At 34.7% G+C, this 24,180-nt stretch overlaps 1 protein-coding gene across 2 annotated transcripts in view; it reads right to left on the bottom strand.

The window, feature by feature from the left end:
* LOC105831653 (semaphorin-1A) overlaps nt 1–24,180 on the bottom strand; it is a 258,749-nt gene that overhangs the window by 10,142 nt on the left and 224,427 nt on the right. For both annotated transcript variants that reach the window (XM_012671924.3, XM_012671923.3), the window contains exons 6-8: nt 12,106–12,193; nt 1,755–1,859; nt 622–710 (exon numbers count right to left, since the gene is read on the bottom strand). In XM_012671924.3, the coding sequence (XP_012527378.1) occupies nt 622–710; nt 1,755–1,859; nt 12,106–12,193 (282 nt within the window). The remainder of the gene's footprint in view (nt 1–621; nt 711–1,754; nt 1,860–12,105; nt 12,194–24,180) is intronic.

The following is a 24,180-nucleotide window of genomic DNA, read 5'->3' as shown; positions in this document are numbered from 1 at the left end:
TATAATTAAGATTAATATTTTTATAGATTATTTAATAGATTGCAAGGTAAAATAATTAAACTATTTTTATATAAGAAGTCTTATAAAATTATTTTAAACTACATTAAGATTTAATAACAAAAATTGTACTAAATTTTGAATTAGCACGTGGCAAAAATTCATTTATAGTACAAGGTTTTAATTTTACTTATCTTTTTATACTAGTTCTCTAAGAATTGGAAAAAAGACAAAGCGTAATGAAAAACGGAGATTAACTTTTGAAACAATACGCACATCTAAAAGACATTTTTATGTCTTGTTTGACATCTTTTAAATGCTAACAATAACTAACATAACATCAATATTATAATTTTTTACTTAATTATATAAATATAGAATTATTTCACCAGCAATCGCTAAATAATCATCAATAAATGACTTTAAAAAAACACTATTAAAGTAATAAGATTTTAAAATTATAAATTGCAAATTAATTGATACTTTTTAGATTTTATTTTCAGATATAATCAAAATATATTTTTTTTATTAAAAAATGATATTAAGTTGTTTTTATTTTTTCATTAACTGATGCAGTAATAAAATTCAGGATTAAGAGAAATATTAAAAGCCACAATCTCTCACCTTTCCGCAATTCATATACTCCACAGCTGTTTCGCGATAAAAGAAGAATACGTAATCCTGATAAGCGAATGAGCTGACAAAATTCGGACCTGAAATAGTGAGATTACATCGAATTTATTCTATAGTATGTAATATGTATTTTACAGTACAATTTTTCTCTTTTATCATTTATTCAATAATAAAAGTAAATAATAAAAACAAAATTGTTCCATTTGTTAAGATCGAGCTAAATGTTACAGATAATAATAACTTCATATTTCTTATAAATTTACATAATTTATATGATAATGTACACAAATTTACATAATTTATAATATAATTTCTTATAATTATTATGCATTGTAATTTGTATTATAAATTCATATTTCAATAAATTTAACTGATGTGTATTTCAATATATTTACATAGTGATGCTCAAAATCAAATTGTTGCTTTGGTAGTTTGAACATTCGTGTGACGGAAATTTTTTTTACTTTTTAAAGAATCATAATTTTCACATTATTCTAGTATTTCGACTATTATTGTGCTAGCAACTATTAAAATTTTAGATAACAGAAGAAAAAAATTGAATTAACGAGAATTTTGTAATTATCAAAAAAATTGAATCGATACATTTTATCTCGTGCTTCTATATTAAGATGCAGATTACGCAGAGTTATTTTCCAATTTTACATTTATCCAAAATTAGTCTTTTGCAGTATAAAAAATCTTTACGCAAGTAAATGCATGCACATTGAGAAATTATTTAAATATTAAAAAAAAAAAAAAAAAATAAAGTGAACTTTCTGCGAATTATTAGAATTGAATATTGTGTAAGATCGTTTGCGCGCAAAACGGATAAACTTACACGGAAATAATAATTTTATTAAGGTATTTAAAAATTTAACTACATGTAGGTTTGAAAATAGTTTTATATCAGACTATCAAATAATTACGCACAACGCTCAAACTTGTAAGAACGCCCAAAATTTTTGCAATATCACTTATTATGATTAAGTGTCTTGCATAATTTTTTGATGGTTCAATAAAAAAAAATTATTTTTAGACCTATAGTCAGATAAATTTTTACCGTTCTTTCCGTGTACAAAATTTACGAAACTATCGCGCAGTATTCCCATTTTCAGAATGCTCACCATTCAGCTGATTGAGATCCGAGCGTTCGGTGCGGATTTTCTCTCTGTGAATCAGCGGCTCGCCACCGGAGAAGTCAGCCACCGTCGCGGCATATAACTGTCCCTCTGAAACATGCATAAACGTTTCCACGTCAGTCAGTCGCACCTTCCACATTTGCAAGCTAAACGAGGCGCCATCAGGTCGATGGTAATACAGCGGGCTCTCAGTGTTAATTTATCCTCCTCCTACTAACGCGTCTCTCGGAAATTGCCCGTTGAATTTACGTCGACGGCGTACTATCCGTAGGATGGCTCGAGTGTGTGCACGCACCCGGGGATGACGTTCTACGTCGTGACCGAACTTTCGCTTTACGCTACCAAGCGCCCTCGAAGGACCGGCGCGACGGAGCCTTAGAGCCTCTAAACGATGCCGTATCTTGGGTTCATTAAGGGTGATTATACCGCGCTTAATTCCGTTAATAATATTCTACAGAATTCACGACTCTTTACCGTATTAATTTAGGAAATAAATGCATGCACGTTAGCATGAATTAAAAAAAAAAAAAAAAAAATGTTACGGTAACACCGTCTGCAAATTTCATGCCGATAAGTTTAATTAATACAACATCGAAATGCTCTTCATCGATTTCTGTTCTGCACGTCGAATACTCTTTCTTCCGTAATTTCTCGATAGAAAATAGTGACGTAAGAACCTGGCAGAGCTGAAAAAATTGATCCTTAGAACTGCATTGTACGACTTGCATTGATAAAGTCCAACAGCATTTTGAAATCTTGAATATTAAATGAAAAACTATTTTTTTCTTTTTGTGACAAATTCTTAATACAACATTTTTCGATTAATGTTTATATACAGTAGTCTCTATCATTATTTTGATGCAAAATATATTCGCGGTTTAATTATTAATTTTAAGCAATTTCTATAGATGAACATTCGTTATTTTTTTTACAAATATGTATCACATAATTTTTACAAAAAGTAACAAATAAATAAATGTAAAAAGCTAATAAACCGAGCAAATTTTAAATTATCTTAATAAAAATATTTTATACTACCTTTTACATTTATTTATTATTTTTTATATGCGTCATCTGGTATGTTGTTTGATATATTTTTATTCTGATAATACTTAAAACATTGGTTTTATTGAAATTTTATTAAGTTGACATTTAAATTTAGCCGTTTTATTAGCTTTTTTTACACTCATTTATTTGTTATTTATTTTTTTAATTAGATAAATGGCAAGTATAAAATACAAAAATGCGATAATAAATTGAAGAGGAGACATTTAATAAAAAGGTTTAGCGAGAAAAAGAGAGAGCGCACTGCACTTAATGAGAATGGATACAAAAAGGTATAGAGGATAATGACGAAGAATGATTAAAATCCGAATATCATGCGAGGTGCATTCAATAGAAACAACTATCTTGCATGAGCGTAACGTTTAAGATTAAAGTAATGTATGAAAGTCTGGCGTGTGTAAGTCGCATTAAATCGTATATACCTTTCCGCGAACCTGTAGATTACTTTAATAATTGCTATAATGTAATCGAATAAAAAGGTAAGCATAGTGTATGTTAACAATATTTACGAGAGCGAAGCACAATGTATCGTAACAAGTTTTATCTTATAACAATTTCCGTAATTAGTCAATTTTTATGATTGAAAATAAGAAGCAAGAAAATAAAACTATTAAAATAAAATATTATAATAATGAAAAAAGAATCTGACGCACATTCAAGTTCTATTCCTATTCTCCTTTCGTTTGAATCGAACGAATAAATAAAAATAAATGTCAAATTAAACTCCCTTTAGCTGCATTCATTTTATCGTCATGTAACTCATACTTATACTGTACTTAGTATTTGCTTCTTCCTTGAAATTTGCCTCTTATAACATTCACAACTTAGAGAAAATAACTGTAGGGAAAATAATAGATGTGGTATCGTGCAAACACAAAGTAGGTAAAGGAACTTAAGCGAAAGGGGTTGGTATAGAGGGAAGAAGATAACGTGATAATATTAATGTTAAAACCGGAGAAGAACATACATTTTAGAAGGACATGCATAATCATCAAAGAGTGCTAGAAACCCTTCCAGTACTATTAATATTACGTTCGTGTGAAAGGAGATTTCATCGTAAAATATTTGTTAAATGAAGTTAAAATTACAACTACGAAATAATCTTTTAGCATCTAAATGCGTTGTTTTAATTTTTTAAAATTCTTTAATCTAGAAGAGGACTTTAATTTTTTTCAAGTTTTAGGAAGGCGATTAAATTTTTATATCAAATATCAGTGTTTTCAGATAAAAAGAAAATTTATTTTAAATGGATTAAAAAGTCTGTAAAGGGGAAATAAAATGGAAATAATTAATAATCTGTCTAGAGAGAGGTCGTATAGCTATAGATCCACAATAATATCTGTATGATTTATTTATAACTAAAATTTGAAGAAAAAAATCTTCATAAGAATTACTTTATAATTTAAATTAAATCGGTAAGATTTTCTTATTAAAATAATTCAATTGTAATTGTCGCTTTAAATTTAATAAAACGTGCAAATATAGTAGAACAGGTGTTTGAAATACCCGTTAAAATTGAGTTTCATCAAAGATATATACGTACATTTTCATTAGCATTGTACATACAGAATCAGCCAGAATAAACGCAGTACATGCACACAACGTGAACAAACGTAATAAATATATACATCGAATTATAATTTGTATAAAAGAAATAAAAATAATGGTGTAACAAGTGATTGTTATTTTTATCGGACCAGCTGCTAATGAATCAGTCAAATAGGATAATTCATTACGTAAATTCGCAAACATTTGCCTCCAAATAATTACAGTACAAATATATCTTATTTACTGTTACGCCACGATTACACTAATGTTAAAATAAGCACGTTATGGGCAAGAGAGATAACAACACGCCTGTGAAAAAGAGAAAATAAACAATTGTAAAGTAAAAATTGTTGCCAAATAAAATAACAATCAAGTTCAATCTCATTTCGTATCGCGCATTTCCAAACGGTCCTATGCAAAAGAGGACACGATTCCCAGGACGAGAACGTTACCATATGTAAGCAAATGAGAATTAATTTTTATCAAGCTTGTGAACCCCCGTATTAGCATAAACGAGAAGATCAAGCATTCTAGAACTGACATTCGCATGCAATTTTCAAGCGGTGTTGTAATACCGATTCCGCGCTCCGGGAGGCTTATTTTCTGCAAATGTGGAGTGGTTTGGAATAACTTTGCACATACTTTCTGAACACATTTCTTTCTCTAAAGGTATGGATTTAACTCTCTCCCTCTTTCTCTCTTATTCTGGCTGTCGTTTCCGAAATCATAAATTTCTCCTTGCCGTTCTATGCCGGGAGGAACTTTGAGACGCGATGTTTACGGTCCCTTCACAAACTTACACAGCCGAGCCTCGAGAGTATATCTTGTAAAACTACAAGAGCAACAGCGGAAGCAACAGATTTGATGCAAAATTTTTCACATTGAATAATATCGGTGGAATTTCGGAGATCAAACGGAGTAATTGAACATAATAAAAAAATTGACAGTAGAGAGAAATCGGCAGTAAATTTGCTGAGTGCGGACTAAGGGCAATAGACCGTTGTTCTGCTTTAAATGTTTATACAACAATAAATCTGCTCGACTTCTATCGTCAATCTCCCCGCCATAATATTGCACTCGGTAGATCTGCTCGATTTCCACCACCGATATGCGTTCATGTCTGCAGGCTCGCCGGCAACGTAATGCGGATGCAATTGATGTCAATCTGTTGTAATATATCGCTGCCAAACTGCTAGCATATTGTTATCGTTTTACCTACTAAGTATACCGTAGATAACAAGTAAATAAATATATCCGGAGTATTTGAACTGCTCATCAAAATTGTGCATGGAAAAGAACATTTGTTAATAAAACTCTAATAAACATTCATGCGAAAGTTCATTTGGATGGATTTACTCGTTTAAAAGTTATTTGCCTAAAGCTAGTAAAATATTGATTTTCGTTAAAATATTATTTATTTTGCATGAGCCATTATAAATCAATTTTTCATCGTTTTCTTCTTTGTAGGATCAAAATTCAGATTATGGTAAACATTTTTGTCGTTAATTACAAAAAAAAAGAATAAACTTAAGAAATTTGCAGTTTGCATATTTCGATAACAATGCCTTAGTAATGCTTAAGTGAATTAAACAATATTCTTTTTAGTAATGATAGAATAAAAAATATAGCATATACTTATATGTATAATAGAAATCCAGTTTTTAGTAGTTTTAATTTGATTATAAAAAATAAAGTTCAATAAATGTTACATTTTTATTCCATAGTTAAATAAAATAATTAAATATCAATCTTAAAGATTTCGTTTTCAAAAATAGACACAAATATGTGCACAAACTGTTAAATTCACTAATGTATCATTATTACGTTAAATAATAAGAGATATAATTAAATTTGAGATTCAAATTGATTTATCATTACCAGGCGCATACGTCAATATGGATGCTGCTCTCACTTTGAAAGTGAACAATTCTATCATAGAATGAGGAAATAATTGAGATCGTTTTTCAAATGTTTACATAATAAATTTCCGCATATAAAAGTTCAAAATAAATGATACTTGGCCCCCAAAGGGATCGGTTTAAATTTGTTCCTTTAATATTCAACGACGCGCTTGAAAGTAAACCCTTCAATTTGCTAGAGAATTTGCCTCCCCGTTCGAGGGAAGAGAGCTCGTCATCTTGAAGGTAATCCTGCACGCGGACAATTTTTCTCAGTGTCCCGCGCGCAATCGGTCGCGGCAAACCCCGGAAAAATCCATGGATTTCGATCGCTATGTGTGTTTGCTGCACGGAGTACGTAATGCGCTGCACAGTATACACAGTATACGGGGTATATCCAGCATCCGTTGTGCTACTGCATTTCCTCCCCGTGTACCCGTAAGGGAGATCCTCGAAGGATTCGCCGCCGCCGCTGCGGCTCTCCTCGCACGGCAGGGAGGGGGGGGAGGGGGGAGGGGGCCTCCCATATTTCACGTTCAAAAAGCACGATGGGATTTGAGGCCGGCCAACGTATGCGCGCGATAAGTGTATATAGCGGCCGGATGGTCATATATAACGGGGGCGAGGCAGACGTTAGACTTAGGGGGATGAACGTGCCCCGTTGCAGGCTACAAATCTACGGTAGAGCCTGCGGTGGCAACGCCGAGGCTCGCGAATATCGTGCGCCACGCGCGTAATACCTGCGGGAAAGAGGCTTGGGCTATACGTACGCGCGATGCATCCCCCGACCTCTCTCCCTCTCCCCGCCCCTGCGCTCGCATCCCCCTGCGCACGGGCGGGACACGTAACACGTCGTCGAGAGATCTCTGGAGCTGCGTGCGTGCATACGCGCGCTATACTTAAGGGGGGTGATTTAATGCACCGTTGCGTCGCCGGCGCATTACGCCGGCGGTGCCGTGTCGTTTCGCCGCGAAAACTTGACGAAAGTTTCGGCAGGTAGCCTAGCAGGGTCGCTGCTGAAAGCAGGAATTCCGAATGTACGCTAACGCAGGGTAATATGCATTATAACGCGGGAATTAAAAGGGGTTTCGAGCGCCGAGCGATTTGGAACAACGACGCGAGTTTTGATTGAAGAATTGCCCTTTTTTTTTTGTCGAATAAAAGCCACGCGTGAGAAATCCAACTACGCAATACGGCTTTTGTCACGAAAAAAGGCAATATTTTTATTGAAAAACGGTTAAAAAAAAAAAGATATTTAAAACTGACGTGCGTCCGATCTGCCGTTTCTCCGATTTATGTGTGTTACAGTAATTCTTTATGTTTTTAAATATTTATAATACGAAATAGACTATAAATAATTTAAACGTAATAATCAAACCATCCTTTTTAAAAAGACGGATTACATATCTCAAAAATGACCAAATTGAAAGAATAGATTAAACGTACTAAAGAGTACACAATACTATTTATATAATTATAAAGATTGTACGGGCAAAACGTACACCGATTGCCAGCGAATGTTCACGCTGATCTGGTTTTACGAAAATAAATGCTGGAGGTTTCGCCGTCGAGGAATAAAGCGCCTGAAAGGATTTCCCGAGATGACGAAATTCCTCAACAGCGTAAGGAGGGACGGTAGCTTGCGCGAAGTAGAAGCAATATAAGCAGTGTCAGTACAAAGAGTTTACTGGTAAAGCTAAGAGACGAAATTTTCAGTGAAGACCTTCCGAAACGACAAGACTCCGTCAGATCACCTTCCCCCAAAATCAACGGATACGATGATAGAACGTATTCTCTATTTCCCGCGAGAGAATATATATCTTCTGAGAGGAAAACTTCTCGCCAACCGTTTCACGAATCGTATTTTGGATTCTGGAGCAGGTAACCTAAATTCGCGAAAATTGTTGAGGAATGCGGGAAAGATCGTCCGTATGTTCAAATTAAAGTGGAACACATAAGATTCATTCATGTAAGAGTCATTAAAAAAAAAAAAAAACATCCAATCTATTGTTTACTTTTACGTTGCAAGAATGTATTATCATTAAAGTGGAGAGTGAATTTACAAAACTAAGAAATATTAAAATACGTGAAAAAATTAGAAAATTAAAATAACCCTTCAATACAATATTGAAAAATTAATGTGTACATTCAAAATAATATAAAGAAGCACATTTTGAAAAGTATTTTTTGTTGACAAAAAGTTTCAAACAATGAATTTTTAACTTTGTTAAACTTTATTGAAACGTTCCTCGATTCTTTTTGTTGTAGGCAACGAAATAAAACAAGTCATATATACAATTTTTGTAAATTATTTCACTTGTTAAATTCAAAATATAACAAAAGTTTAAAATTTTTTTAATTTTAATAAATTTACAGCAACAATTAAAAATAAGCGATACACTTACATTAAAAAGAGTTAAAAATAAAATAAGATAATAAAATAACTTTTGTATCGCATATAAATTCTGAATTTTATACAAGCTCTTTTTAAATATATAAAAATCTAAACTTATGTACTTAAAATTAAAATATACAAAATATATCATATTAATAATTAATAATTTTTATAATTTAAAAAATGTGCAATATTGTTTTAGTTTTAATATTGTTTTAGTTTTAAAAATCTTATTATAATATATTTGAAATAACAGATAATAAATGAGTTACAACATATATGCATACACGTTTACGCTTTAATCATTTATATCGTTCCATTATATTTTACTTCATACTTTGTCTGGCCATTTATTTGTAGATCTCATTAATACAACATGCAATTAAATATGAAAAGCGATCCATATTTAGGAATCGAAAAATATAAATAAGTTACGAAATAATTACGTAATAATTAATAATTAAATATATCTAATAAAGTTAGAGAATTAATCCACAATTAATGGAGTAATTGCAATTGTTATTTCTTATACTGGATATTGTAAATATACTTTTACGAACACAGTCGTTGAATGCATATAAAGATATAAAGAATAATAAGAAAAAAATTATAGAAAAAAATTTTGATAAAACAAAATTTGCAGCGCAGATATCGAAAATTATAATCGATTTTATTACAATTTTCCAAATTACAAGATTATATTGATGTCAAACGTATCGCTACACATTCGATTGAATTATTGGTCTCGATAAGAGACTATACAGATTCGAGATAGAAAAAGAAGTAGAAAATCAGGATTTTTTAAATAATGGAAGATCTTTGTTGTATCAAAAAAATTGTAACAATATATATTGTACATACACATACTCTTTTTCTATTGTGCACTATTAACAACAATATTGCCTTTTAATTTTTATATTATATATTAATTTTAATATTAAAATTTTTCTAATTTTTTTAAGAAAGGTTTTTACACAAAATTTTTAAATAGACAATTCGCATATAAACGGAGATTAAAAAAACTTAGGACATTTTCGCACGTTTAATTTCTTTTCGTAATTTCTCAATTATTCCATCAAAACTCACATGTATAGAGAATCTTTTATAGTTTGGATGCTGCGTCCCACAGACATGCCATTTACACGTAGAAATATCAAACATGTTTGTAAAACGACTTCATTGAGCAAGGCATCGTTTGCACTGCCAGAGTATTGATTTACCGTTGCACTTTGGCGAACATACGACGTGCGCACGTGCCTCGTAATCAGCAAATTATAACGTTCTACGTATGAAAGTGCACGTTATACGTCACATAGGTAAAAAGTTTCTCGGGCAAACGCACAGGATATCGTTTTTATATCAAATTATATCGAACTTTTATATCTTCTAACAGCACTATATTAATGTTCTAATATTGATGAACTACGTCATCATTTAACGAGCAAATTACTTATGTATTGTACTTTTCATTTTTAAAAATCAACTTTTTGTTTCATACAAAATTAATATAATTCTATTATAACACAATTTTAAGTAAAGTCCTATAAGAAATATTAAGATGAAATTTTTAAACTTAAAAGTGATTATTATTTTATATCTGAACGACTCAACGTCTTAACAAAATAACATCAATTCAATTAAAAAAGTCTTCTAGATAATTGAATTAAGTATGTCTTATTGTTTACAAGAGAAATTAATTATTATATATGTAACATGTATATTTATACGTTACATTTATGTACAATACAATATGCAAAAAAAAAAAAAAAAAAAATAATGAAATTCTTTACGTGGTCATAACGTGACGTAGCGTGAAATATTTCTCTCTACTGTTTGCCAATTCAAAATTGTCTAGCTTGAGAATAAATAAATAAAATTGAAATTAATGGACGCAATGGAAATAGAAACAGATTTCGCACTAATCTGAGGTAGAACATCTCTGAATAATTTCAGCTAGTCGTTTCTTTAACACGCGCGAAGTTTATTCATCTTTAACCCTTAACTGGGGCATAATGCGTAACTGGAGCACATGAGGTTTTTACGAAACCAATCTCCCTTCTCATGCTAAAAATAGCAAACATATTAAAAGTAAGTTTAACAGCAAGATAAAAGAATTTCTAGAGAAACTTTTTGAGAGAAACAAATAGAAATATTTCGAGCAAGCAAACGGCTAAATCCATTAAATATAAAGAAATTAGTGCTTCGATCTCGAGATATTTTTTCCTTTGAAAAAGGACGATTCGGATCTTTGCATCGGCATCACTGATTAAAGATTAATTATGGGAAAAGTCAACTGTTAATAATAACTTTTTTCTTAGCACAATTTTCGAAAAATTCAAATAAAAATAAAATTACTAAGAGAGAACGTTAAACATAATGTAAATTTAAAAGTATGCTTTACAGTACGAAATAATATTGAGTTATAAAAACGACAGAAAACAACGTAAAGTATTGACGTAGAGAAATAAAATCAACTCTGCAAATTATATATTACAAAAAGCATACGAAATCGCGCGGTGATGAAGGAGAGGGAATAATTTTTAAGAGTAGTCTCTGTCATAATGGTTCACGCATATTTATCTCCAGCATACGCTCCGGATAAGAGACGCAAATCATGCCTGTATCTCAATCGGCCCTGTGCGGAATGCACGAGGACTCGTGATATTCGCGTCGAGCTTCTCGTTCTCACAAGCTACTTCACTCGTTGTAGAGCGGTCGAATCTCTCAAGTGGCACTCACCGTCGTCAAAGCCACGCGTCGCCCGTCAAATCTGTGTGCGCGCGCGCGCGCGTGTGTGTCCGGTGCGCGGCATATGTTTCAAAATGTAATAAAAATGTTCTCGATAAATATTTTCCGCAGCCGGGATGGGGCAGGCGGACGTTTTCACGTTACAAATATTTCGATAACACTGCTACCCGTCGCGTCTCGATGGGCGGGAAAAACCATTCTTTGTGGAATATCATCTAAAATTCCTCCGAGAGCAAAATAAATATTTTAGAGAAAATCACTGCTCGTCGAGATTTACCACGTCGGAAATTCATTTTCCCGGAGTCCGTCCGATGTTTCAGGAAAATAAAATTCTTCAAAGTTAAGATTTGAGAAAATATTGATCCACGCGGTTTCTCGATTCAATCAATCCATTCAATTGGACCTCATAGAGGTCTATGCGATAAGTTGAACATAAAGCCTCGGCCGTAAGTGTAAAGCACCCTTGATTTATTGCATTTTCTTGGCGAAAAGACGATAATAAAAGTCCAAAGAAGGCTAACAGAATACTAAAGTTGTCGCGAAAGTAAATATTATTTGTCGATAGAACCGTTTTAAAAAAAATTTATTTTCCGTTAAATAAAGAGAGGCGCGTTTACATCAATTTGCGGGGGGTGCTTCATACCTATGACTATTATTCTGAATTGCTGCGAAAGATACTCACCGGCGAAAACCGCTGTGCTATTGTGTGTCGGATCGTAAGGACAAAGCCCGAGACCATCCATATCGCTCTTCTTCACGTACGCTCCATCCTGGAATATAAACGAGAAGTTCTGAATTACGACGTGTTTGCATATCGTGGCGGGTGTGCAATATATAAAAGCAAACGTTTTTTTCGAAACGAGTTTTTCTCGTTTCCCTCCCCCTCCCCCCCCACACAAAAAGTAGTTCAAACGTAATTTGAGGTCGTCAAGATAAATGAATCACTCTGCACATGAAGAGTATCGCAACGAGCGAAAAAAAAAAGGGGGGAAATTTAATGTCAGCCACGCTATTTCCCGGAAACGTGACGGAGACGCGAGGAACAGCTCGAAACTTCCTATCAGGAAATTGATTTTTCTTATGCAACATAGCCTCCCATGGAAAAATGTTCATTTGCATTTATACGTCCGTGGGCGCGCGTTACGCGTATGCGCGCGCGCGCGCGCCTATAAGCGCGGGAAGCAGAGAGCGCGGCTTGATAATATTATAATAATATTTCAGAAGATATTAGCAATTTAATAACTAATTCCAATCGTAATTACCGCTCGCGCGCGCGTGTCTTTTTAACCATGTTAATGGCTAATCGAAATACTGCAGTGTAATTCGTTCGGCTCGCACCGGTCAAACTTTCGAAACCGGTTTGCCGTCGAAACGACAGTTGATACGATAATAAAATAATTATGCCGATTCAATTACGAGCGTGACCTGGGCGCTTTATGTCAAACAACGGCCGCGCGATCGCATCGACTCGCCGTTTTTAATACTTTCCGCCGGTGCTCCTTAATTGTCACCGTAAAGCGGGGGAGATTCGACCTCGATCGCGCGCGCGGACTCGCGAAGAAATCAATTCGGTACGAAATGCGCCGCGGGTTTAAAGAAACAAACGAATTTTTAGTTGATAAAATTAAACAAACGTAACGAACCGGTCGGAATACTCGTAATACACGCCCTAACTACCGCGTAGCCGTGATTGACACTCGTCCTCTCGTTCGTTGGTTTCTGGCTGGATAGGACAATATATCACTCTCGGTTAACATTATTTTCACGCGTGTTTAATATTGATTTTTGCCGCGCGCGCGCGCGCGCGCGGCATTCATTCGCGTGCGAGAATATCGACGAGCGAGGTATCCGTGATTTACCGCGACTGTAATAATATTTCTCTCCCCCTTTGATTGATGTACCAATTTGCGTTTTACTATACGCGCACTCTCGTCTCGCGCGCCCTATACATATTTCGGATATCATCCCCCCGCCCGTGACAAACGTGTCGAAGTGACGTTACGATATATGCGTCACGTTCTTACACGACCCCGCAAATAAATCCGAGTTACGTAACGATTCGTGGGAAACTACTATTGTACTCCGAGGAGAGATGGAGTAATAGCGGCGGGCGGAGTAATAGAATTATTAACGTATCGATACCAAAAAAAAAAAAAAAAAATCCCGAAATCCCGTATTCGTCGTTCGTTCGTACTTGTCTCTCGCCGCGCCGCGCGGCCGTGATTGAGTTTGCTCGCGACCCACGGGTTTTTACAAACGGCTCGTATCTAGAGCGAATTTGGTCGTACGATAAACTGACTCAATAGAAGATTGGAAAGCGAGTAGGACAAGCGGGAGATCTGCTCGTCGTTGCTCTTTTTTATAAATTCCTTTATTTTTGTCCCCCTCCCCGTTCATCTCTTCTTTTACGGAGTCTGGAATAGGTAGAATAAACAAAGTGTCGCGTTTCTAATCGTCGGAAGAAGTTAAAAAAAAAAATTAATTAACTAACTACGGATTATATTTATCTAATAGGAAAAGTATAGCCCGACATTTGCGAGATATTTTGCTCTTGGTGGGATAATAAAATAACTTCGAAGATAAATTTAGTACGTCAAGAGACAAATCAGGAAAATCTAATGATTCTTGTGAGAGTTTCGTGTATAATTAATTCTGTTAGTTCTTCGTTTAGTAAGAATTAATAATAAATTCTACGCGGAGAAAATTTTAGAGTAAAAATTACTGTGGCAACAATAAGAGTAAACTAAGGAAGGAATTATAAAAATTTTGTATATTTCATCAAATTGCCATAGTATATATATATTTATACTACTTGTGGTATAATTCTCTGAAATTTCTTCTCATGGTCCGTGACAACTATCGTAATTTTTGATATAAAATTTTCTCCGTGTATAAAAACAAACAATGCTTTACGTCTCGAGTAATTCTATTGCATTGCAGCAACAAAATAGATATAGTTGATTAACATTAGAGTCCATTGTCATTTGCGTTAGATAAAAAAAAAACATAAGAATTAGTTCTACAAATTTTTTCAATCTATGAAAATCACTCAAGAGATTCTATTGTTATTTTGCATCTTTAAAATAATTGTTCATTTCCCTCAAAAAGCTAAGATAGAAATAATTCTAGTGCATTGCATTTGCAGAATTATATCGTTCACTTAAAAAGGCACATTAAGTTGAGAAAATTTTGCAATTGTCCGATAGAGAGAAAGAGAGAGCAGTTTCTGTTTCGCGACACGAATGCTCGTCATTGAACCGTAATGACAATCGTTTCGAGTTGTTGTTCATTGTAAGTCGCATTCACGAACGTGTTACGCGCGTCGGATGTCGAAAGGGGGGGAAAAAAAAATATATATATCGGAAAATCCGCTTGGCGCAGCGTAAGACAATTAAAAAAGTTGCGCGAGCGAGACCGCCGCGGCCGGCCGCAGTAATATCCCGAATAACAGTGTCACGGCAACTCGTGCATGCACTCGACAATGCATGTAAAGAAATTGAAACGCAGCGGGGGCCATTCGACGCAAACGGCTATTCGATGCACCGCGCTGGCCCCGCAGCTGGGATATTTCGAGACGTCGGTCGAGTCTCACGTACTTTCCAGGATCCTTTATATTTCTTCCGTTCATTTTCTTCTTAAATCTTTTCTTCTCTCTGGCTTTCCTCTCTCTCTCTCTCTCTCTCTCTCTCTCTCTCTCTCTCTCTCTCTCTCTCTTGGTCTCCTTCACCACGTATCTCCGCTCCATCTATTCTCATCTGGCGAGCAGTTTCGTAACAAGACGCGAGAGATGAACAGAGAGAATCGTGCAATAACAATTATTCTGAATCCATATGAATTTTTTCGTTTATTAAATGTCATTACTAATCTTTATATCGATTTTTTGGAGTCATTGATAGAAAGATTTAGTTTTGAAAATACTGACATTTGTTCGTATCTTTTATTAAAGCACTTGGCAATTCGTTATCCAAAAGTGCCATCTACTTTATCAGCTAAATATTGTAGTTTTTTTTAGAAATATATAAAAAAAGAGCAAATCAATTTTTTATAAATATATCTTGTATATATTTATTTAGATGTATTTTTTAAAATTGTTTAAAGAATTTCTTAATTTACTTTTGATTTCTTAGAATAGAATTTATATACATATATGTATAAAATATTTGATTCAATGTAATCTCGCAAACGTATTATCGAAATCTTTTACACTCACATTACAGTGCTTTGTATACGCGAACAATGTATTTGTTTTTGGTGTTTTAATATTAAACTTTACGGGCGGAATAATTTGAGACATTGCCGTAAATTTTGCGGCAAGACAATTGCGAGGCGCCGCAGGAGACAATAACGAAGACGTAGGCGTGTTCACACCTTAAAATATGATAACAGCCTGATTTGTAGCAAGTACGAAAACTTTATTATGAGATGTCCCATCACCATCCTTCTCCACGTATTTGATATACGACGATTAAGACGTTAATGTAAATGTACACGTCTAATATAAATACATTAGTAACTTAAAGAAAAGGGCATGGAATATTAAGACAAATTTGCTTTAATTGTTTTTAAAAAAGTCGTTTGCCTACACTGAAAAAAAAGTAATATATTCAATAAGATATGTTATTGCGGGCTGCCAATTACAGATATACTCGATACAATAATATATATGCTATTGCAGTATCAACATTGTACTTATTTGCATTAATAGCAAATATTATTGTATTGAGTATTTTATGTAGTTGGCAGCCCGCAATCACATATGTTATTGGCTATATTACTTTTCTTTTCTGTGTAAGAGTCCCCCCGAAAAGTAATGGATCCATTTACCGTTAATCCCAATTCAATTTTAGATTCTTATTACAAAGTACAAAATTACTAAATATATGATAAACTCTTTTATTATATAATTTAATAATAATAAGCCGTTTTAATATTATTCACTAACAATTGATTACAATACACCGATATCTAGATTAAATTACAGGGTGGCTCTGGTGATACAGAGTACAAATACTACCGAAGGTAGGAATACTGAATGTAACAGGATTATTCTGCACATATGGACATGCACATAATGCTCTAATCTCGCTCGATGGAGCTATAATACAGCCTGTAAGTAGATGCAGTCATAACGTTCAAATGAAATGTAATTACAGCTTAATCTCCGCGCCCTTAAAAATCTGCGTTCCTTGAATCATGGTTTTGTTCACTATCAACTAACTACAACGTAACGTATAGTATGACACCTGATCGTAACATATAATCTTTTCTCTCTGCGACACCTTCGATGAACATACTCAATATATAACGTAGAAAAGAATTTCACAATAAGTAATACAATTAATTATTCGATACGTTTTTATAATTTCCTCTTTCAAGTTTTATACAGCGCGCCGACTGTTTAATTAACATCCCGTTTCACGCTAAACAATATCAGCTCCTGGCCGCCTGGTGACCATTGCGAAACCGAACAAATTAAAGGTGTACCCCTTAGATCGCGATACGCGAGAGAGATATACACTTTCGCGGGGCGCGCGCGTATATAATCTCGCGATATAATCATACTCATTAATTACTCGCTTGGTTTACACGGTGAGATTTTCCGTTGTAAATTTCGTGAGATATTGCTGTAATTGCGAAACACCGCGGGGAACGACCGCGAGTTTCATCTTCGTACATTCGGCCTGTCGCGATATAATTTGCGCAAAGTTCGAAAACTTTCTGCGAGTGTAAACTGCACGGTCCCTCGCCTCCTCCCCCTTTCAATCCTCCTTCCTCTCCGTCACTCTCCCCTGCCATCCTCCCCGTCGACACATTGTTTCCCAACGATCGCGACACAATGCGGCGCGTTCCTGCGTGACAATGTACCGTTCACCGTTCCATCCGCTCGGATTATCGCAATCGCAGTGGAAGTTATGTGCCGTACATTTAATACATCGATACAGGTGTAAATAGACGAGCGAATAGGTAAACAAAGGGATATCTAGCTTTGTGGCGTTTCGCTATTTTTGTTTCGGTTTATTTTACAAATGTTGATACAAATGGCACAATTTATTGACTATTCTGGCAATTTTTCTTTAAAAATTGTTGGAAAGTTACACGACAACTACTTTAAGAAAAAAGAAGGTACAGTTATGACCCATTTTGGGAACCACGATTAAATAACCAAATTATTTGAACTGCAATGCTTGTAATTTTAGTTTTACGTTTATTTTTTCAAATTAACCCCGTGTAACTAAAAATAGCAATTAACTATTTATTTCAAAGATTTTTAGGTTATACTAGTAAAATTTCTCAATTAGTTCCGTTGATATCTATAATTAATTTAAATAGAAAAAAAAAACACGAAATTTCTATTATATTTTCAAGAGGATTGCGTTAGAAAAAACTCTGAAAACCAATATTCTTTGTCTTTTTTAAACTAGAGTAATAGCTTCTAATTTGCAATCTGCAATGTATTTACGGACATGTTGCGCTTCATGAAAATAGATTTTGTACAGAGCAGAAATTCTGTTGTTGAAAAAAAGAATCAGAAATTTAATCTTATCAAAGAGAGTTTGTCAAATATGATTATGGAAAAATCTTGGTTTTTATGCATATTTTACACGAGTCACTTTTCTCTCTCTCTCTCTTTCTCTCTTTCTCTTTTCCACGCGACTAAATAAATTGTGTATATTTTATTTTACCTACACATAAATCCCTATGTCCATCCATACCTTCGTATTTGCAAAATATTTTCTGTACAAAGACGTTTTCTATCTGTAGAATACCACCATTTTACTCTCCAATAATTTCCATTCGCAGTTCCGTCCTTCAGTTTCTAAAAAGACTTTCAGTCTCGTGTCGTAGGTACGCAATTGTTGAATCGCGTTATTAAAATACATCTCCCGCGGATGTTTATAAAGGTCGTTCTTAATTGAACAATTTGTAAGTCAATGAGATCAGCGGAGGATGAGTCGATGTGCCGTTGAGACAGCTGGCAAACAACTGCATCCCGCGTCTGCTGACGGATACGGGGCTTGCTTTTGTACAAGTACAGCGAAATTCCGACGTGAAACGAGAATTGCGGAGTGCTGCCTGAGATAATTTTGCGCTTCACCTCCGTACGTGTATACACTTGCGGCATAATTCGCATCAAGTGGGAAAATTCGCGTACATCGTACCGCTCGCTCGCGCTTCTGCTTCCGGCATCGTTCCCGTGACGATCAAAGTAACGACACTTCGGAGTAACGTTATTTGTCCCGATTAATAACGCACCGAAACGTCGTCGCCGCGCGTGCTAAAATGCGGTCGGCTTCCCAAGAGGCGCGCGCGTACAATCTCCTGTAAGACGAACGCGAGATGAAGGAGACAAAAAAAAAAATCTCGTAAGAAAGAGAATTAAGGGCTAAACAACGAGTACATAACGACGTTACGTGACGTATTCACTCACAGGAGGAGAACAGTGGTACGGAATACATAAAAAAGAAAAGTATAAAAGCTCGTATTATTGCTTTCTTTTATAAAAGAATACATTACGTTTGTAACTTTTATATCCTTATACGCTCGTTATTTATTAGTCGCTTCCTTTCTTCTGCATTGCAAGGGCTTTGAGCTTATCGAGAAAAGATCATTTCCGTATGAATTTTAACGAACGTACGGTGGAGGATTTTTAACATCTCAATTGTTATATCAGATATCGAAGGACCATACATGTATATATTGTTCGTTTCAGTATTCTTTCGTTAATAATTAGGTACACAACAGTTCTAAGTACAAACAATAATAATACTTTAATCTTATAAAAATTTCACGCCACATGCTACGAGGATACCGCGCCAATGCATGGGAGGAGATTAATTTTATTTGCGTCTTTATTTAATCTCGACGAAGTTTTAGTTCGCCATTTATCACGGCGCTGGTATCACGATGAAAATTTTAATTATTTTTTTTCTCCACGTTGGGGGCCAATTCGGCTGAGGATTACGGGGTTTCCTGGGGAGAGAGGAAGAGGATATAGTCGCTATAATTCTCCGTAATTCGTAGTGACGAGGGAAAAGCCGGTTTTACAGCACGATCTCCGACAGCGTTTCGGCATTGTCTCGAGGATGATCAAAGTGACAATGTCACCGTATAAAGCATACAGTCAGATTGCAGCTTGTTAATAATGGTGGAATCAAGTACCGTCGGTATTGAGACGTTGCAGTCACGCGATGCCAAATTATACGCCGGGAAAGAACGATGACAATGCAGCATGGATCTAAACAGGTAAAGTGACAACGTACTGAGTCCTTTGGTGCTCCCGCTGTGACCGAGTAAGCATTATTAATCTGTTTGTATCTACAATGATGTTTCACGTTGTATTGTGGCATGAAGCTATGATGGATTTCACTGTAACTACGCTGTGCGGAAATTTTATTCGTAAGTCATCTAACCCTGCTGTTCTGTTCGCGTTCTGTTTGACCCAAAACATATATATTTCATTTTCTTACCAGTTTAATATTTTAATAATTTAGGTAAAACGTTTTTTTCTGAATTTAGATTGATTTCGTGCGTTAATTTAAAATCTCTTTTTTCGTGGAACTTTTTTATCTTTTAGAGCTTTTCGATCATATTGACTCAAACAATACGATAGCAGAAGTGGATATTCAAATAGAACAGAATAGACTTGTTAATCTCTTTGATGTTTCTTCTTCATATTTATCATTGTTATTTTCTCTTTTTTTTCTACAATATATATGAATCGAACAAGAGCGACCTTAAAAAATTATTGAAAATAAAATAGTTCTTATTAATATATGTATAATTATAAAGATTGCTACAATGGACCACAATCGTAATTTTTATTATGTATTTAGAATCCGAGTACAATTAATATAGAAATATTGTAATCATACATTTATTTGTAAAGATAAAATACTGCAGTATAAATAAGACCAGCAGTAAGACAAATTGAAATAAAATCTATGCCAAATAAAATTAAAAACAAAATTAAAACACAGTTTCAGAATAATTTTTAACAAATGAAATGTGGTTACTCAGTGTAGTCATTGGCTTCGGTAACGTTTCTCTATCTAAAAAAAATTTTTTTTTATTTGCTTAGTAAAAAAGTCATAATGTCAACTTCGTATAAAGTAAAATTTTATAAAATCGCAAATCTCTTTTGTCATTCCATTTGTCAATAATACGAAAGAACACGACACATCTGCATATACACGTTTACAAACATCTCGTAAAAAGATTTCGTATTTTCTGATTCGTGTAACAATCGAGATTTAATATAAAAAAAAAAAAAGCTTGCATTCGATATTTCGCTAACTCTGTCTCTCGGGTCGCTGAAAAACTCGGGCAAACATTACAAAGCGCATCTATAAGGCGGTCGCGGAGTGAGAGTTTTCCCAGCGCTTCATACAGCAAGTCGAATTTCACAAATACCCATCATGTAGCGACAATGCCGCCGCGAAATCGATATTTCATACGCTTCCGTGATGTTTACACGTGGTACTCGGTTACAAATTTCCCCGCAATGTTCTGTATTTATTCGCGGACTCTCTTGGCCAGCTCAAAATGGATTTTTGTTTGATGACGCTGAGGGATGAGCGATGAAGCTCTCGTATTTTTAAGCAATAAAATGTTCAAGCTTCGAAGATACGAACGAACGACAAAAATCTTCCCTCCTCCCTTTTTTTACTTGACAAAACTTTTGTCCGGAAGTTATTCACAAACTTGAAATATAAAAGAAATACTTTTAGTGTTTAATAATGTGTTAATATACGAGTCGATTGTTTCATCCGGGCTGGAAAGAAAGGACTCTTTCTCTAAAATGCAGCAAGAAAGAGAACTCGGATTGAAAGAGACTTTGGGAACACAAGAAAAATAAATTCGTGAAGAGGGAAAAGGAATCAGCAGAAATGCGCAAGAAAATAGAAGGGAATCGTGGATGGTGTCGCGAAGCTGGAAAAAGGAGAGAGACGGCAAGAAGGGGCTGAGATATCTACACCGAGAAAGAGAGAGGGAGAGAGGCGGGAAAGGAGGTGTTATTAGAAGTTGAAGTATCTAAGTAAAAGTATCCAAGGGAAATAAATAATTCAACAGATTAAGAAAAAAACTATTTGCAGACATAATATAGGGAGGGGATGTTCCCCCCCGCTAAGTGTACTTTCTATAAATTGCAGATTCTTTGGTGGATTCTCGACAAGGAGTCAATACTTCTTTGCGGAGAGAAGGAAAAGGGGGGGATAGAAATACCAAAAGGGAAGATTATTTTTTCAGAAATTGCCTGCTTTATCGCACGTAATTCTTCATATTCGCAGTAATTGAAATATCGAGTACATCATACGTCGGTACCCGACGTTACGGATGTTCAAATCGGCCCCAAATAGTTGAGAATAATTATTGTGACGGCAAAGAAGAAATTCGCTTCTAGATCCCCGTAGGTCTTGACTCCTTAGAGAGCTAAAGAAAAGGGAAAAGGACCCCGGACGGTAACGAGCGGTACGCAACCGTCGGCCGATCGCGGCTCTTTTCGTACACCGGTACACTGAGAGAACCACCACTGAAATGGCTGACTAAAAGCTAAAAGCCGGACAGACGAAAGCGAGAAAAGAGAGCATAGGAATCGCGAGAGTGTGTTTCTCGTGGGAGGTGGGATAGATAGGTGGATGGACCGCGATATAGAACGAGTCGAACGTTGCGGGAGTTCAAGGGGAGGATAAGGGGGAAAAAAGGGAGATCGAGAGCGAAGAGAGACAGAGAGGCAGAGAGAGAAAGGACGAGAGAGGGAATAGACGATGGTGAGGAAGTTTTTCCGACATGAGATTTACGCCAAAGGTCCGCGTGCACCACAAATACGTAACGTATATATATATGTATATATATGTATATATATATATATATACACGCCGTGACCGTTCCTACATACCGGGACTGTTTTCGTTTGAACGAGAACCAGATTTTCTTCTTCTCCGCCGTCCGCGCCTCACTCGCGTCTAGCAATTTCTTCTCATAGGAGAGACGAAATGCAGGCGTGGTCGGAGCATAAATCGCTAAATCTCGTCCAACTACTATTTTCCAACTACTATCGCGTAGCCGCTGCTGCAACTTCTTCCCTACTTCATGGAACGAGTAGTGGAGACTTTACGTCGACCATCGGCATTATCTTTCGATGTGGCACTCAAAATTTGAACGAAAAGTAGGAACTTCGGTGATAAGATATAGGGAATCCGTCTTTCACGCGAATATCGTCTCCGTTGGGATATAGAATCTTCAAGATTTTTTAATTGAGGCTTAGCAACACATCCGGAGCGTAAATCCATCAATGTTTATTAGCAATTTCTAAGTACTTTATTCTATTAAATTTTGTATTAATTTCTAATCAGTTATTTAACTAAAAAGAAATTAAATTAAATTTAAGCTAGAATTTTTAATACAATATTAGTTAGATGCTTTTAGTTCAGGCATTAGGATTCAATATTTTGGTCGATAAAACGCCATAATATTCTCGAATAACTTGCATGAGAAGAATACTATGCAGAATAAGTTATCTTACCAAGTAGCAGTTTTGAATAAATAAAGTTTAAAATACAGCGTTCCATGTTATCGAGTAAGCTACAGTTGACTTCAAAACTTTATTGGATTATCCTATTTTTGAATAACATATAGTTAAAAAAATACTAAAATATATACAATTACGTAAATAAACAGATGTCTTGATAACATTAATAAAAAAATATATATCGTGTCTTTTATACATTGCATATTTTTTAAAAATTTCATCAATTTCAATGAAATACTAATCATTTTCCAATAAGTGAATTTAAAAAAGTATTCAGTTTATAAATATGTTACTTTATATTTATTATTATTTTCTTTCTATTCCATGAAAATATTAAAACAAAAAGTTAAGAACAGGAAAAAATATTAAACAATTTAAAATTGTAAATAATTTTTTGAAAATTACAGTTTTATAGTTACGTTTTTTAATTTAAATTATTAATAAACGTTTTAGGTTAATTAAATTTACACAATCAATTTTATAACTTTTATGTTTTACACAATAAAATCCTTGATTAAAAAAAGCATACTTAATGATTGCTTTAAATTATAAATTCCTATTGTCGAGAATGGATTTTTTTGAAACAATCCTAATTTAATCAGACAGAAACAACATTGCAATATAAATATATCCCAAACAAAATGTACAATAATTTCTTACCCACGCGAATAAAATTTTTTAAATGACAAACGTTTATTTTTTTCTCTATCTTACATTTTTAATAAATTGAGAATATATAAGCAATTTCTCTCTCTACGTGAAACGTTTTGCTCGGAGGCACACGAGCGAGAAAAACAAATCCGACAATTACCTTAATATATGTGTGTGATTGAACTTCTCTAAGATTTCTCAAATAAACTCGAGAGAAAGCGTACACACGCCGTGCATAACATCTTTTCCAGAATAAATGTTAATGATACAGTTGCTGTACCTCGGAACTCGTAATGTGTACCATCGATCGTTCATCGCGAATTTTCATGCGAGTACGCGGCATCTCACAACTTATCATAATTTTCCCCGTTCTCCTCCCCGAAGAGATGCAATTACGTTTATTTCTCCTGGTACGGGGCAACTCAATCAGGAGATATTTCGAAACGTTGTTACCAACGACTTCGCCATCAGTAATCAAGGAAGGATTTTGGTCGTCCACGAATGAATCTCACGAGTCGTTCATGTAACGATTTCTATTATTCTTCTTGGATTATTCACGGCGCTTCCTATTGAAAA

This window comes from Monomorium pharaonis, chromosome 6, assembly GCF_013373865.1.
Source record: "Monomorium pharaonis isolate MP-MQ-018 chromosome 6, ASM1337386v2, whole genome shotgun sequence".
Classification (NCBI taxonomy): Eukaryota; Metazoa; Arthropoda; class Insecta; order Hymenoptera; family Formicidae; genus Monomorium; species Monomorium pharaonis.
This window is presented reverse-complemented; position numbering and strand designations above follow the sequence as displayed.